Below are 17,942 nucleotides of genomic sequence, written 5' to 3' on the forward strand. Positions count from 1 at the left end.
TTAGCGTCGTCAGTTCTAGACAATCTCATACAATATTATGGTTCTAGGTCGTTGCAAAGGGCTCGTCACCAATCAATGCATGCCTAATCATACCTTAGTTGCTACAATAAGGCTCGTCACCTCAATGCAGTATCAAGGTATGCTCGAGGTCACTATAAAGGGCTTGTCACCAATCAATGTAGGCCGACAGCATGAATATAGTGTCCCATACCACCATAATCAGTTCACGAGTCTGGATTGCTCACTGGTCACTACGGGGAGGCTCGTCATCCTAGCATAGGCCGACAGCTCGACCACGGTGTCCCATACCACCATGTCTGGCTCATGAGTCTTAGCGAATCGAGGTACCATAGTTAACGGGATTGCACTGGTAAGTTTGGTACCCTAGATTCAAACAGTAGCGTCCATACATGGTGAACATCCACCGGGACAATCAGGTTACTTGACGAGCTCGATTAGCACGAACGCACGTTGAGTTGAATGACATGAAGTGCACAAACACTCCGTATGGCCAACTACTGCCGACAACCCTAATACGACTCGGGTTCGTCAAACACATCCTACGTGGCGAAAACGACCTCAGCCACGAACTCAAAGCTCGTTACCGATTTCTTGGACTATTTCATAGTCCCAAACACCTTCAATTATAACAGATATTCATACCAGTAATTCAGAACAGTAATAGATCAACAATTCCAATCATACAAGCATGTGAGCATTTGATGGATTTCAACTTAACATGAATTCACACTTAAGTAATACCTAAATTAAACAAAGAATGTAAGTTGCATGTAGGAAATCATACACATCGTTAAGATAGTTGAGAATCTCTTCTCAACGCCCATAAACAGTACAATATATTACACACTTGATCATTCAGACATTTCTACAAACACTTAGACTACATATTCCAACATACATGACGTATGTTGGTGATAGTACACATTAGGACAATTCCTTTCACCAAGGAGTTGATACACATACAACTAGCACAAACACACGACAATTAATCATGGTAAACACATGCTCGTATTTCATATGTATACGATACTTTCTACCTATACATGGAATACACAAATCTCAATATAGTTCATATATATCAGAAACGCAATATAAACATCGCATTTGGCATGTGAAATTGCACCCACAACAATAATAAACCATTAACCGACATTGAAAGCCTTGAAAACCATAACCTATACGAATATAGTCCGCACCTTTAACCAGATATTGCGCAACGGATTCGATTTAGACGATAAGTCTTCGTCGACGGCGAATAGGTAACCTAAGGCATGAATTAGATTAGCTACATCAACACTTAAGCTATTCTAAGTTCCAAAACAGGTTAGGGTTTAATTGACTTACCCAAAAATGAGATTAGAATCACCGGAATAATGATTCAGATGCGATGGATTAGGTACGCCGGGTAATTGGAAAGAATTCCAAGATGATTCACCAACTTCTCTCTCACTTTCTCTCTCCTTTCCTCTCTCTCTCTTAGCTAGGGTTTGGAAAATTCGTATGGAATTTGAGAGTGAGGGTTTAAGGTCTTTATATAGGCCTAAAATTGATGGAATTAGCCCCAGGGCCAAGGTATACTTAGGTTATAACCAAATCGGGTCTATTTCGGTCCAACGGAGCACTTCTGGTGGCCCCTTTTCCACGTGCGGTCGGACTTAAGCTCCCTGACCATGGATCTATGTCAGACTGAGTTTTTGTTCCGATCGGATTTACAGATCAGCCGTGGTGGACCAGTTTTAGTTCAGCAGTCACGGTCACTCTATCAGGGCCACAAGTACATTGACATGCGTGGGACATTTCTACTAATCCGAGGGTGTATTTGGGTCAAATTTTGACAGTCTGAATCCTTATATTTAGTCCGTAAGCGACACGACTCAAATTACTTAAATTTAAATGTTATTTCTAAATAGTTTCACATTTCTCACACTCTTCGCTCCGGGCACAAGTTGTGCATTTCTATACACAGTTTGGAATTGATTTCCGAGGGAGTTGTCAAGTCCAGTAATTTGGTCATAACTGTATAGTTTTGGGATAATCAGACTTTTGACGTGTGGTCCAGGTCCAATACGGAGTTTCAAGATGCTCCCGAGAGCAACTAGGTTTAAAGATGGATTCTAGATTTCAGGGTAATGTAGCATCAATGATTCTGCATGTTTTGGGTCTTGCAGATCAAATTTAAAGTGATTAGTGCTAATTTCATAAGCACTCTAGTTTAACACTTGCTAATATTAACCTAATTTCTAAAGGATTTGGTCCTGGGTGATTTCTGCCTGAGGTGGTACTCGGGTCTTTGTACGGACTCGAGTTTATAGAAATTGTCTTGTAATTCTTAAAATATTTTTTGCATACTTTGCTCGGGACTAGCAAAATGCTGGTTGGGGATTGTGTTGAGGGTTAAATATTGCATATTAGACCCTATTTATTACTTGGTTTTACGTACATGATAATGCTTAACGCTCTATTTTAATCATGTTTGTGTTGCAAGGTGAATTTAAGAGCTTGGACTGAAAAGAGTACTAAAAGCATGGATTTGATGCTCAAGAATTACCAAGGCAAGGGACGGATCTTAGGAGATCGAGATTGAAGAATTCATATGCCAAAGATCCGAGAAAATCAAGTGATTGACGATAAAGAGGCCTGAAAATCACCCTAAATGCAATATCACAGGGTTCCCGCTATCCGTTTGGCTCGAAACTTTATAAAAGGCTTGAAGACCCTAAATTAACTGTACATGTCGAAATTCAACCCTTAGATCATTGTGGAAGTGGCCCAACGGAGAGATCAGCCACAAAACCACCGATTTGGGGCTCACCTGATACCTAGATATGCTTCAATTTTGGTCTCAACCCCTTAAATTGGATGGAAGAGTGGATGAACGGAGTAGATTTATCAGAAACATCACAGTGGACCACGCAGGGGGACGTGCGAGTGCACAACCGGTGCACTCTCGCACCACATCGGACCGGGCAGACCGGTCAAAGGGTCCTTGACCCGACTCTTCTTTCCAAGAAATAGCGTCCGCACGCTGTCTTGCCGGGGAAGTGTAGTGGGCCACCATCATGGTCCCGATGGACGATCGGGACTGTCCATTCGATCCAAGGGAGGGGGCCGACCGTACCCATGTTGATTTCTTGGTCTCATGCACGTGTACATACGTAGATCGCCGTAAAACACAAGATGAACAGCGGGAAGATTTGATCCTTTGGGCCACACCAAACTCAACCAAAACCACCCATTTCCAACCGAAATTTCATCAGGAATCCAATGGACGAGGTGGATTTCTCCGAAAACATCACTGTGGGGCCCACCGAGCATCGCAGCGAATCCACGTGTGCATGGTTCACGTCCAGGAAATCCGGAAATTTCGGGCGGCGCAACCATCTTCCTTCCTCTTTGGTTTCATTGCTTTGTCTATATTTTTCCTTTAAGAGCTTAGTTTCATCATGCTGATGATGGGCTAAACCTCTTAGCTAGGGCTAAGAGGTGAAGGTTGTAGCGTTATGGGGTGTTTTCTACGGCTTTATTTCATGTTTATTGATCTCTCTTTGATTATAGTTTGATTATATGGAATATTCATAGTTTTTAATGGTTTGTTATGACTTAAATTACAATGGATCTGCGATAGCTTTGAGTATTTTCTATGCATGTATAGAGGTTGTGAGCGTAGGACCCCTGTTGTTCACCATCGTCTCATGGACATGGTTGGATGATGGAATTCTTCCTAACATTCATAACTCTCAGATTGGTTATGAATTAGTTAAATTTTGTTGTTTACTTTGTCTCATGGGCATGGTTTTGTGATGGAATCAATTCTAATTCTCATACCTATCATTCATTAAAAACTAGATCAAAGGAAGTTCAGATGTGAATTTTAATGAATTACCTTCCAATTGGATGAAGATAGGACTCTGAATCTAGTAGTGTTCTTGAATCAAGCGTAGATCTTCCTGATCTCTACAAGTGGATCCTTGGAAACCCTAGTTTCCCACCTTTGAATTTTACAAGTTTTAGTTTCATAATTCATCATTATTCTCTTACTTTCTTCTAATTTAGAGTAAATCTTATTCTAGTTCTAGTTCGAGTTACTTTCAGATTACGTACAAGGTTCAATCCTTGTGGATTCGACCTCGGTCTTACCGAGATTATTACTACATCACAACCCTATACTTGGGGTGGTGAACACTATCAAAAAGCAAAACACATGCATGTCCAATGCTTAGCATTAGAAAATGAAGTACATAATCAAATGCATAGTGAATCATTCTTGATCAATGAAAGTGATTTAAAAAAATAGTTGGAGGGGAAACTCACTTCGACATAGTTTCCATGCAAGAATCATACTTGGTAAAAAACTCAAGTGAATTGTTTCCATTTTTCAACCAAAGCAACCTTCCAGAACAGCCAAGAGAAAAAACAAGAACCATACCAGAAAGCAAATGGTGAAAGCCATGGCTATGAGTTGTAGTCGTCGAGCCCTAGATCCCTCAATGCAGCAGCAGTATCATCCTTGCAGTTATCATGGTTTTGCTTGGCCTTCCTTATGATCTTCTCAATACCATTACCAAGCAAAATAGTTCTGGAAAAATATCAAGAAAAAAAAAAAAAACATCTAAACAGACTGGTATTAACTGAAAAATATGACTCCTTATGACATTAGAACCACGGAAGATAATGCATCCATTAATTGCAGAGGCCAACCTGTTCTCTGAGTTCTTGAAAACAAGATTCCAGATCATGAGACACAATTGTTTTTGCATTTGGGACGCAGCAGGAAACTTCTGCATTGCTTGGATTGCAAAGTCCTCAGCCCCTGCTTCCATTGTGCGGGCTGCATCCTCTGGGGATCTTAGTGAAAGGATGCAGATGATAGACATAATCTGTGCCATAAAAAAATTTCATTTCAATTAGCATCCACCATCAGATTAATAAATCAAGAGCCCTGCTAACAGGACTCTATGCTCACATGCACTAATGCCGCACATGCACACAAGATACAAGCTGTTCATCAGTTCCTCATTATTGATGCTCCAGCTCAAAACTCAGACAAGTCCGCTCATCAGGTGGGCCACATATGCACAAAAGAAAATGATGCTTAAAACATACACAACTGATCCATATTCAAGTCTGCTTGTCAGGTGTGGCTCATGAGATGAGCAGAGAGGCCTGATTCTTGTTGATGGCATTGGGCATTGAGACAGTAAGGCCTCCTTGAGTGGCTAGCAATTGTGTGCATCACACTAGCAATTGTCAGCCGTGAGTCCCTTGGAATGCCACTCAGGCTGGTCCCTTTTGCATTTCTCATAAAACAAAGTAATGGATTTGCAAGTGCATTCAACTTTTAAGTCTGGCACAACTCATCTCTCAATGTACCTCTTGTAACACAGATGGGTCTTCATTAAATATAGATGAAAGTTTGATTAGTCTATCGAGTCCACCTGGGTTGACCTGACATTCATAGCAATATAAGTCATCATCAACATTATTATCATTGGCCTACAACAAACAATATAATAACTTCAAATAAAACGAAAGCTAAAACATTGTGAATTAGAAAAGTCATTCATAGCAAGAAACTTAAAAGTAATAATGAAGGATAGCACATTGAGCATGCACTGTTCATTTAACTCCCCACAGAATCCCGACTCCAATCTGATAAAATATCAGCACATTCAACCTTGAAATTCGAAAGAGGGAAACAATTCAAAACTTTGGAGAATGATTCAGCTTTTTTATCCCTTACCACCACCTCTTTTCAAGCATTATTTAATCACTGGAGGCTTGTCAAGGCACCAATATTTTAGTATGATTTTTTACTTTTTGCCAGATGAAGTATCTCTGTCTCTTGTACAGTACAATTTGCAACAAGAGCTCATCTGCTTATCATATTCTAGAAAGAATTTGATGAAGTTATTGGGAAGATGTACCCTAGGCTTGCATGGATGCCTCATGTCTTATGGCAAGGTGACTTCTCAGATGGAAAAACTTAAAGGAAAACAAACATACAGGCCAGAATCATAGTTATTGGAAACAACGACAAAAAAACAGAGTCAAAACAGTAAGGAGATGGAAGATTTCAATTTGCAGAGCAGCACAACAACTAGAAATTTGGCACAGCTCTAGGAAGAAAACTGGGGAAAAAAAAAACAGCTAGGAAGACAGATAAATCTAAGATCTACAAGGTTAATTAAAAATAGATCACTCCTATCATGCTACAGCTAGCTATCCACAACCGCTCCCAAATGCAAAATTATCTAAATTGATGATGAATCACATCCATCTCCAATGAGGATCAGTTTCTGCTAGCAGAGGGAAGTGGGATGCAAAAGTGCATGCTCCTAAAAAACACAATGCACAACAGATCTTTCTCTATTCTTCTAATCTGCGCTCCAGATCAAATTTTAACATTACACAGTTCATGAACTAGTGACTACCGCGAAAAATGTGGCGGAATCACCACTCTGTCCCATGCAAATCCTTGGCTGCCAACTCCTGAGTAGGCGGTTGAAAAAATTGAAGCCTCACAAACCAAGAAAAAAGAGCAACAGACCTTTTCTTCAGAAGTAAAGTCACTTGAGCAAAAACCTTGTCAGTGTCCAGTTTGGCCTATTCATGAAGGAAAAACACTCATCAGTAACAAGCAAAACCCTAATCTCAGGCGAAAGAGATCGAGCCCATAACTTCAACTGTTCGTTGATCACCCGGCAAAGGATCTTCCATGGGAGATCATAAACAGGCATCTGCTGATCAGCGACCTGATTTGTGGACGCCTCAACCTAGATCAAAACTCCAAAAAGAAAATCATAATCAAACCCCAGGCAAACCAAGAAAGACCCAAAGCCCTTCGAGAAATCCATTTCCGCAGAACATGTAGTAAAACTGACAACAATAAATCAGAAAATCAGAAAAATCTGAGACATGCTCGGAGAAAAAATACCTGCTCTGTGGCCCTGTGGAAAATAGAATACTGAATCTCCTTGACGAGCGGACAGGCACAAGCATGCCAAAGCTCGGTATAAAGAGCATCCTCCAAATCTAAAACACATTGAAAAACTAAAATCAGAACCAGATCTCCTCTCGACGTGCCTGAATCTGAACCTTGACGTTCAGATGTCTAGCTAAAACTGTCGAACTTACCTTTTCCAGATGCTGGCGAAGCTAAAACGCTCTTCCTTGCCATTCTACCATCGTTCGATTCACTATAGCCAGAAGAGAAGCTCTCCCCACAGCCGTTCCCCTTGACAGAAACATCAGAAGACGCCATTCCACCATCGTTCGGTTTAATCCTCCTTCCTTTGAAGCTTCTTTTCTGCTTTTGGCTTCTTTTCTGCAGGAGCTGTCTCTGCCTTTTTCTCTTCCGTCGACTTCTCTACAACAGGCTTCTTCTCGGCCTTGGGTGCCATTGGGGAGAAACTTAAGATTGTGAATTTGAAGAAGGGTTTGGGAGAGTAGAGGTGAGCGATTGGAATGAGAAGAAAAAGAAGAGAGATAATAGGGTGCGTGTGGACTTTTAAGACCACTTCAGAGAGATAATAAGGGAGTATCCAGTCCGTTTCCAGCTGGCCCGGACGCGGTTTTGATTACGGAGGAGGTTCCAACGCAAGGATGCTAGGTGGGGCCCACCAAAATGTTTGTGAGAAATCCACCCCGTCTATCCGTTTTACTATCTTATTTTAGGACGTGGGGCCAAAACTGAGGTGTATCCATCACGGAAGTTGGCCACATGAGAAGAAACGGCGGCACTTAGTGAACACCATTCAGGAATAGGTATAGTTGTAGACCGTTTCTAATTAGGAACGGCCTAGAACCGTTCCTAAAGCAAAGCAGTAGCCCCAATTCCAGAAATCTCTGCGAGGAGACGGAAATTCCGTGGATTCGGAATATTTATCCAACCTCACGTCCTTCCCTGCGTCAATAAGCAATCAATTGCCACTATTTTCTTTATTGTGGTATGCTTGAACTTTGGATATTATTCAATTATGTTCGCATGCTCTATAATGAACTTTTAAAATGAAGAATGGACCATGTGGAGAAGACACATCACTGTGGGCCGCACAGAGTTTACCCAATAATATTTATTTTCCATCCAACCCGTTGATTAGGTCAGAGAGTATATTAACGTTTGGGCTTTCAGCTCCATGCAAATGGGGCCAAGATTAATTGATCAAAAACATTGATAAGATTCAAGGTGCTATGATTTTCCAATTTGAAATCTCCATCCATAATATCAACCATCTGATGAATGGCTTCGATTGCTTAACATTGGTAGGTACTCATACAGAACAAACTGGGCAAGTCCACTCAACTAGGTGCATGGTTCTCAGTGTATGAAACAAGAGGGCTAGGATTATTATTATTATTATTATTTATAGTCAGAGAAGGTGATTGAAGAAAAAGGAAATGAGCCGATGCAGTGTCATGCATTCTTTTTTAAACTAGGGAGTTGTTGGCTAAGTCTCATTCTGCACCTGTGAGTTTCGAACAAGTGATTGAAGTTTCTTGTGAGGAGAGATGCGAGGAGAAAGGCTAAGATGTCTGCTGAAGCCGTTGTTTCATCAGCAGTAATAAAACTCAGCTTTTTTCCTATTCCAATAGGCAGTTTCGCTCTATGGAGCGTGTGATCAGGTCGAGTGGGTCAAGAGAGAATTGAGGCGAATGCCGTGCTTCTTGAAAGACACAGACACAAAACAAAGCAGAGATGCAAGAGTGAAGAATTGGGTGGCAGACATAAGAGATGTCGCTTACAATGCAGAAGACGTCATCGACACCTTCATACTCGAAATAGAACGATATAGGAGAAGTGGGTTCGTTGGTTTCTTCAAATGGTGCCCGTCCATCGATTTATTGGCTCAACGTAAGATCCGCAATGAAATTGAACAGATAAAGAATAAAATAGGGGAGATCTCTGCAAGTAGGCTGACGTATGGCATTAAAGATGTGGGAGAAGTAGTCCTGTGGGTGAAAGTTTATGAAGGCGAGGGCAAAGGCAGACTTCTATATTTGGAGTGACGGATGTCGTCGGTTTTGATGAAGAAATAAAGACACTGGTGGCACGGTTGATCGATGGCGATTCACGACATTGTGTGGTTTCTGTAGTTGGAATGGGAGGTCTCGGCAAGACCACTCTTGCAATTAAAGTGTATAACAAGGAAGCTGTTAAGAAACGTTTTGATTTTTGTGCTTGGGTTTTTGTATCTCAACAACATGTGGTGAGAGATCTTTTGCAAAGCCTTATAAAAGACTTAATGACTCTTATTAAAGAAGAGCTTGAGATGGTGGAGAAAATGAATGATGTTCAGTTGAGGTAAAAGCTTTTCAATCATTTGAAGGAGAGGAGATTTCTTGTGGTGTTGGATGATATATGGAATACTGAAGCATGGGATTCTTTACTGGCTGCTTTTCCAGATATGAACAAGGGAAGTCGAGTCCTACTCACCACCCACAACAGAGATGTAGCTTCATATGCAGATCCACAGAGCTCTCCCCAGAAGTTGCAGCTTTTAGGAGATGAAGTGGGATGGAAATTGTTTTGTAACAAAACATTCTTAGAGCAAGGTATTCATTATCCGCAAAATTTAGAGAAGCTTGGAGAAGAGATTGTGAAAAAATGTTGTCGTTTGGCTCTTGCTATTGTTGTCAATGGGGGCCTACTATCAAGAAAAGCAAAGGATCCAAACGAGTGGGGGAAAGCACTCCAGAGAATTAGCACGCAATCTGTTGATGATAAATCTCGAATCACAAACATATTAAGCTATGAAGATCTACCCTACCATCTGAAGCCATACTTTCTCTACTTTGGCATTTTTCCAGAAGACCATGAGATTAGTGCTAAGAAATTGATTCGTTTGTGGGTCACCGAAGGATTTATAGAGCCAACAGGGGAAGAAACGGTGGAGGAAGCTGCAGATGATTGCCTTGAGGAACTGATCCATAGAAGTCTGATTCAAGTAGTGAAAAGAAATTTCATTGGCAGAGTAAAAAGTTGCCGTATCCATGATCTCTTACTTGAACTCTCAATTTCAAAAGCAAAGGAAGATAAATTCCTCAACGTTCATCGTGGAGATACAAATCCTCTCTCTCCATCGAAAGCATGCCGGCTTGCTATTCATCATGCCATTAGCAGGTACACTTCTTTAAATCATGCCAACCAATACCTTCGCTTTGTGTCATCCTTCACTTTAGACAGTGAATGGCTTGGAAAAAAGCAAGAGGAGTTTCTTTACAGTGGATTCAGTTTGCTTAGGGTGTTACATTTAGATGTATCTAACCCATCATATGTAAAGCTTCCAAACGAAATATGTAGACTGATCCACTTAAGATACCTTGGCTTCAGGGTGAGTGAATTCACAAGAAGCCTCCCATCATCCATAAGCAATCTTCGCAGTCTAGAAACACTGCATGTAGAAGAAGGTCAATGGGTCATCGTCATACCCAGTTGTATTTGGAAGATGCAACAATTAAGGCATATGGATGTTTCCTCAGGAATTATAAAAAGTAACCGTTTCAGGTCTAAAAGAATAGTCGGGCGTCCATCAGTCGGACTTGATTGTCTACTTAATCTTCAGACTCTAAAAGTTGTGGAAGCTGGCGATTGGATAGAGGATTGTTTGGGAAAGCTAACTAATCTCAAGAAACTAAGAATATGGGGGATCATCTGGAGTAGGCATGGAAATGGATTGTCCAGCTATCTTCCCAAATTGGGCCACCTCCAGTCTTTGAGGTTGGGATGGAGGCATACTATTCCAGTGTTTATGCCTTTCTCACATCACTTGCATCTGAAGTAGATGTGTTTGAGGGGAAAGTTAGAGAAGCCACCCGAGTGGTATGAATTCTCACCTAACCTCAGCAAGCTTACCTTGGAATTGTCCAAGTTAATGGTAGACCCGATGGCAACATTAGAGAAACTGCCCAACCTTCGGATTCTCAGATTGCTTCTTGATTCTTACATGGGAAAGGAAATGGTCTGCTCTGCACAAGGGTTTCCTCAACTCGAATCCTTACATGTTATACAGTTACCTGAATTAGAAGAATGGATAATAGAGGAAGGAGCGATGCCAAGGCTTTTACATTTGCTGATTTGGAACTGCTATCATTTAAAGATGCTTCCAGGACTGCAACATGTGACTATCCTCAAGAAATTGGTTGTGGGTTCCATGCCCAATGAATTCAAAGACAGAATGCGGGAAAACGGCGGAGAGGATTAGCGTAAGATTCAACATATACCCTCTATCTAAATATAATAAGTTGCTGTTGTGGCTGACTATCGAAGGCAGTTGAATTTAGTTGCTTCTTTCTTCCACCAAAGGAAAAAATGCATGGAAGGGCACATTCAGCATCTTTACAAAGACGGGTGAGCTTTTCTTCTTCTTTGCTTTATTTCCCTCTGCTTGATTCACACCATAAACTATAATTACACGCATTCTAACTTTTAGTTATATTAATTAATCATTTTTTAAAAGTTTGCACAAGTGGGCCCCTGTTTCAGGTAATGGCCCCTTTTTTGCACTAGGGACCATAATATTAACATTTTCGAGCATTGAAATGGACGTTTCACTTGTAATAACTAAAATTCCAAATGGGAAAAGTTTTATACTCTGGCTGTATGATGGATGATACACATGCACTTAAAAAATACTAAGATTGTCCTCATGTCTTGATTTTAATGCTGCTTGCTGAGTGTCTGATAAAATACATGTAAAGTATTATTACTATTTTGCATTCTGTAAGAAATTGAAGATGCATTTTATGTGTTCGAGAAAATGTTGCACACACTGGAACTCAGCTCAAACTGGCCTGAGATGCCGAACAGAGCCAAGTTCCACTCAGTTCAAGTCATGTACCGCTCTAGTTTAGAGCATATACCTAAAAATGAAGCATATACAATTCTTATGTAGACTATACTATATGAAAGAGTGGTGTATGGCCTTTAATGGCCGCAAAAGTTTTGGATAAAAAAACTGATACTTGTTTTTTCCTTCAGACAAATAAAGATTCTGATGGACTCCATGAAGTTTTTAATAATGGAGATTCAATCATGACTGTTTCCTCTGGGGTGGCCCGCCTAAGAGTTGGGCATACTTTATTTTCAGGTACATGCCTTAAAATGATCTTTCAAAATGGTTGGACGGTGTTGATTTAACGAACATACATCACTGTTAGCCCAACCGTCAGGTCTCATCCACTTTGGTGGATCCGGACGTCTCACCTAATCCGCTCCTGGAAAAGGGGGCATTTGGAATGGAAACGGATCGCGTGGTGTACCGCACACCACTGACCTCCGTGTTGAGTTGATGTCACCCAGTTCGAGTTGTGACCCCACCATGATGTCATTGTTATATCCACACCGTCCATCAATTTTACAAGATTGTTTTAAGGCATTAGACCAAAAATGAAGAACATCCAAATCTCAAGTGGACCACACAATAGAAAGCATGGGAGATTGAATGTCTACCATTGGAAACTTGTTGGGCCCCAAAAGTTTTGTATCGCATTGATTTTTATTTTTTTCGTTTATCCAGGTCTGTGTGACCTTGCGAACAGGTTAGATGACAAATAAATATTGGGGTGGCTATTAAGAAGGTTTCGTTGGTGGGAATCATTGTCCCCACTTCTCTATGTGGTGTCGTTCACTTTAGATTTAGATATGTGCTCATGGCCCAAAATGATCTCACCAAATGGATGGACAATGTGTGTATATAATACATACATCATGGTAGTTCAAAGAACTTGGTGACGTCAACACACCACCAAGGTCGGTGGTGTGTAGGGTTGTACACGAACTGAGTTAGCTCTGTTAGCTAGCTCGACTCGACTCAACTCGAAAAAGCTCGATTCGACTCGGTTTGAGTTTAAGCCGAGTCTGAGCTGATTTTTTGAGCTCGAAAATGAGTTTGAGCAGAGTTCGAGCTGGTCTCAGCTCGACTCAACTCGGATTGAACCTGGTTCGATATCCAACCAGTCTGGTGACTCGGTTACTTTGATATCGATGTTGCTCACCAAGTGTTTGATGAAATGACTCAACAAAGTTTCGGCTGGTGGCAAGGAAGGGATGTATATCAAACAAATATCCTTTTTTCTTGATTTTTGATGTTGCCTACAAGGTGTTTGATGAAATACCTGTGAAACCACTACTACTATTTTACATACAGTGAGATTTTAAAGGTGCAGTTTAGGTGTTTGTGAAAATGTTTCATAGGCGAACTCGACTCGAACTGGTCCGAGCTGCTGACCGAACCGAGCTGGCCAGTTATGGTGCTCATGGTTGCATTTGGACACTTGAGTAGTTCGATTGATTGATATGGACTGTTCATGAGGTCTATTACATGCTTCATAGGCTACCATGAAAAGATCATGGAGATTGGATGGTAAGATCCATTCGTAAGTTGTCCGTTTTCCAAGTACGGACCAGATGGTTAAGATCGACTGATAAGATCGATTCTTTGGATGCATAAGCATCCATGATGATTTCCTACAAATAAACGGCTTTGATTGGACATATTTTTATGTAATCAATCCTGACCATCCATTTTATAAGATATTGATAGTATCGTTAGAACCGTCCAAATTGGCGCAATTTTCTCATGGCGCCAATTTTCTCATGGTAGCCCATGAAACGTGTGTTGACCTAATGAACAGTCTAGATCGAGTGATTGAACTGTCCTAAATGTAGTTTTCTCTATTTTAGATATTTAATTTATGAAGTAAATCCTTATATATGTGTATTTAAAAAAAAATTAAATACATATTATTTTGTGTAGGTGTGTTCGACCGTTCAACTGAGCGGTTTCTTCATGTGTCTTATGAGGGCCGCACAGATCACACATTGGGCATAAGGGGTGGTGGCTATCGCTACAAGATGGCACATGCTCATGACATGTGCCTCGAATGCTAGATTCAACGGTCTGGATTCAAAAAATCCAAGGCCAGTGCCAGCGACGGAGGGATTCTTGGGGTCTACTTGTGGGAGCGATTCCGAGACGTCGGACACTTTGATCGTGTTTCCGACACAAGAGCCTCTCCCTTTGAAACCAGGCAACCTTTAGGTGAGTCCCTCATTTTTATTTTTTTATTGGCATGTTGGCCAAGCTATGGGCTCAAACTGGTCCACTTCTATGGGGTCAGGGCCAAGCTGGCCGTTGATACCGAGGCCGATGAGTTAAGGACACAAGTCACACTAGTTAAGAAAAAGGGATCCCTTGGTCCAACTGTGGCTGTCAACGGGCGCGCCCTGGTTCTCTCGGCTCGGATTTTGAATTTTCATTCCAACCCATTGACAACCATCAGTCCAGCTAGCCCAACAGTGGGGGTGTACACCGAGTCGAACTGAGTCAAACTGGCCTCAACTTGACTTGGCTCAGCCACTGCTGACCCCAACTCGAACTCGGCTCGGCTCGGACCTTGAGCTTGACTGGCCAGCTCGGTTCAGTTCGGTCAATAGCTCGGGCCAGTTCGAGCCGAGTTTGAGTCAAAATTGAGCCTCTGTAGCATTTTCACATACACATGCAATGCACTTTCAATTTCTCACTATATGCAAAACAGCAGCAACTGTTTACAAGTATTTCATCAAACACCTTATAAGCAACATTAAAATCAAAGAAAAATGGTATTTGTCTCATATACATATATTCCTTACCACTAGCTGACACTTCATTGAGTCACTTCATCAAACACTTGGTGAGCAATATTAATATCGAAGTAACCTAGTCATCAAACTAGTTCAATCCGAGTTCGATTCGAGTTGGGGTTAGATCCGAGTTGAGTCGAGCTCGGGCAAGCTCGTACTCGGTTCGAAAATTTTTCGAGGTCAAAAAATCAGATCGACTCGGCTCGAACTCGACTTCGAATCGAGTCGAATCGAGCTTTTTCGAGTCGAGTCGAGTGAGCTAACCGAGCTAACTTGATTCGTGTAACCCCTACCCAACAGTGTTTAAGAAGTAGAGCTAGGCTGGGCTGACTTTTCGACCGTCCGAGCTCAGCCCAGGATTCACATGCACAAATAATTAAATCCAAACCGTCCTTTTAGGACTGTCATGGCCCAACATCCATTCCATGGTAGTAATTTTTCCAACTATATGATTCTCAAGCAGCTTGATACGCAGGTCCACGTGGCACACATTAATTCAAGTCAAACAGACTAAACTGTGGAATCCAACATTGATGAGCCACAAGCCCACTATCAAATTGACTGGGCAATCCTAACCTCTGATTTTTGGACACTTGTTCAAGTAAATAGGATCATTGAATTTTTATTTATTTTTCCATTTTTAATCGTCATCTGTTGGGGAACGATGGCCCACCAAATGTACAAGCTACATGCTGAGTTGAGAAATGATTATGTAGACAAGACTTGCAAAAGATCATTCTGATTCATTTCCGTTGAAATACTCTTACTTAAGAAGTCATAATACATGAGACAATGGACAGTGATTGTCAGTTGCCTGATACATGTGGAGGCCTCATACTACAGATGGCCCACCGTTTCTACAAACCCTCGCGGTTGTTTCTAACGTGTGCCTCCTCGTTAACACTCCCAACCTTAACCTTCGCACCGCAACAACCACCCTTATCGTGAGCCGCCTCATTAACACTCCCGACCTTAACCTTCGCACCGCAACAACCCCTCTTATCGTGCGCCTCCTCATTAATACTCCCAACCTTGACCTTCGCACCACAACAACCACCCTTATCGTGCGCACCCATCTCCAAACCCAGCCTCCGCTCTAGAAACTCTGCATTCTCCTTCCACACTTCTCCATTCGCATACACCTCCTTCTTCCATATCGGCACTGACGCCTTTATCTCGTCTATCACGTACCGGCACGCCTCCATCGCGTCAGACCGGTGCACTGCCGAAACCGCCACGAACACACTCGTCTCACCGACTGGGACGGATCCAAGCCGGTGGGCCACAGCAATCGAGTCGATTTTCCATGAAGATTGGGCGGAGGAGCAGATGGACCTTAGCCGTCGGATCGCCATCGGAACATAGGCCTCGTAATGGAGCTCGACGACAACTTTCCCTTCGAAGGAGTCGCGTGTCGTGCCAGCAAAGGTTGAAATCGCGCCGGATTGAGGGGCACGGACGTAATTCATGTATTTGTTGGGGTCAATCTCAGAAGGATCGTCGAGCATTTCGATTAGGGTTTTCTCGTCTTCAGTAGCCGCCATGGAAAGATTAGAATTAGGGTTTTGGGAGAGAGAAAGTAAAAGGAATATATATAAGCAAGTAGTGACGAAATTGCCCTTGTTTTCCTAGAAAAATTACCCCTCTCTCTGTTCAGGGTAGGAGAAGAGAGATTTTGACTACCAGAGATAATAGGAAAATGCTTATTCCACAAGATGCGGTGGGGTGGGGCCCACACAGTGACACCTAAAAGAGAAATGCTTATTCCATTCCGGACGCTGATTCCGCAATTTTCACAGAAAAATCGCAATAAAATGAGGAAAAAATATATTCGAGTTGAGAAGAGATGATGGATCGCGTACTGACCTGATGGAGAAGGAGGAACGAGGATTGGCTTCCTTGGAATCTGAACGAGAGATGAAAATCGATTTGATAGAAATGATTAGGGTTTTGATAGATATCGTCGTCTCTCTCTCTTCCGTTTTCTTCTCTCTGTATTTTCTGCCCTTTACCTCTCTGTAGATTGGGCTGGATTTAAATGGGGTCTGAGATCCGTAATTTTAGCTCTGAGTGAGTCCGTACCAAATGGGCGAGTTAGCGGGACTCAGATTCGGTAATTGCCGCATTGCTCAAAGCTCTCTGAGACCCATCGTGAGGTATACGTTTTATCTACGCCGTTCATTCACTTTTTGAGCTCAATCAGACCACACCAAAGGAAGCAATAGGAATTGATACTCACCGTTGAAATTTTCTTGTGGGCCACAGAAGTTCTAGATCAATCTAATTTTCATGTTTTCCTTGCCTCATTTTTGGCAACATCTCTTAATATAAGCTAACAAAATGAATTACCGGCGTGGATAAAACACATACATCTGGTAGGGCTTTTCCAGTCCCGATCGGTATTGACCTAGTGCCAGAGGGGTCACTACTATAACTGGGCACAGGACGACTCGACTCGTTCACATCCCTTTCGATCTGAACTGAGTGAGTGAGCCAATCTGAATTATAACTGGGCACGGGACGACTCAACTCGTTCGCATCCCTTTCGATCTGAACTGAGTGAGTGAGCCAATCTGAATCGAGTTGACTTTGTCCAATCCAAACTCAAACCGAGTTGAGTTCAAGTCACCCAGTAACTCGACTCGACTGGACCCGAAATCCAACTTGGTACTGACTCAACTCAATCTGAAACTTGCCTCGTATATATATATTTAGAAAAAGAAAAAAAAAAACTCAGATTTGACGTAGCTGATGGAAAGGCTGCAGTTCTGGCAAGTGAATCTAGGCTTTGAGTGGTGATTTCAGCCCGTGAATACCTGTTGCACCCGACTCAACTCGGTGCCGAATCAACCTAACTCGATACTTGTGACCAGGTATGATTTGGTTTGGATTAGTGCAGGCCAGACCTGGATTTAGATCAGGTCAGGCATGCTGGACTCGGTACCAAGTCGGTTCGAGTTCAGGTCAGGCCTATTTCAAAACTGGATCGAGACAGATCAGCCCTAACTCAATCCGACTCGACTGGATGCCCAGCTCTAGCCACTACCGAATCCGAGTCCGAGTTAACGGTACGCATACTTCCCTGCCTGTCCTCAGCTTGACACAGGCAGGATATCTTAGAGTCCGCCCTGATGTATGGATTTTATCCACACCGTACATCCATTTTTTAATATCATTTTAGAATATATTGCCAAGATTAAGTCACATCCAATGATTAAGTGGACCACACCACAGGAAGCAGTGGTGATAATGACTCCCACCGTTGAATCCTTCCTAAGGCACATCGTTATTTTCATCCGCC

At 42.0% G+C, this 17,942-nt stretch overlaps 2 protein-coding genes across 2 annotated transcripts; one reads left to right on the plus strand and one right to left on the minus strand.

The window, feature by feature from the left end:
* Window positions 1-8,673: 8,673 nt before the first annotated feature.
* On the plus strand, window positions 8,674-11,222 carry LOC131217584 (disease resistance protein RPH8A-like). The gene is made up of 4 exons (XM_058212520.1): window positions 8,674-8,992; window positions 9,052-9,227; window positions 9,348-10,352; window positions 10,803-11,222. The coding sequence occupies exons 1-4, from the start codon at window positions 8,674-8,676 to the stop codon at window positions 11,220-11,222; spliced, it is 1,920 nt and encodes a 639-aa protein (XP_058068503.1).
* A 4,146-nt stretch (window positions 11,223-15,368) lies between these two features.
* On the minus strand, window positions 15,369-16,665 carry LOC131216954 (molybdopterin synthase catalytic subunit-like). The gene has a single exon (XM_058211602.1). The coding sequence runs from the start codon at window positions 16,183-16,185 to the stop codon at window positions 15,499-15,501; it is 687 nt and encodes a 228-aa protein (XP_058067585.1). The 5' UTR covers window positions 16,186-16,665; the 3' UTR covers window positions 15,369-15,498.
* Between the last annotated feature and the right edge of the window lie 1,277 nt (window positions 16,666-17,942).

Source organism: Magnolia sinica, chromosome 10 (genome assembly GCF_029962835.1).
Source record: "Magnolia sinica isolate HGM2019 chromosome 10, MsV1, whole genome shotgun sequence".
NCBI lineage: Eukaryota > Viridiplantae > Streptophyta > Magnoliopsida > Magnoliales > Magnoliaceae > Magnolia > Magnolia sinica.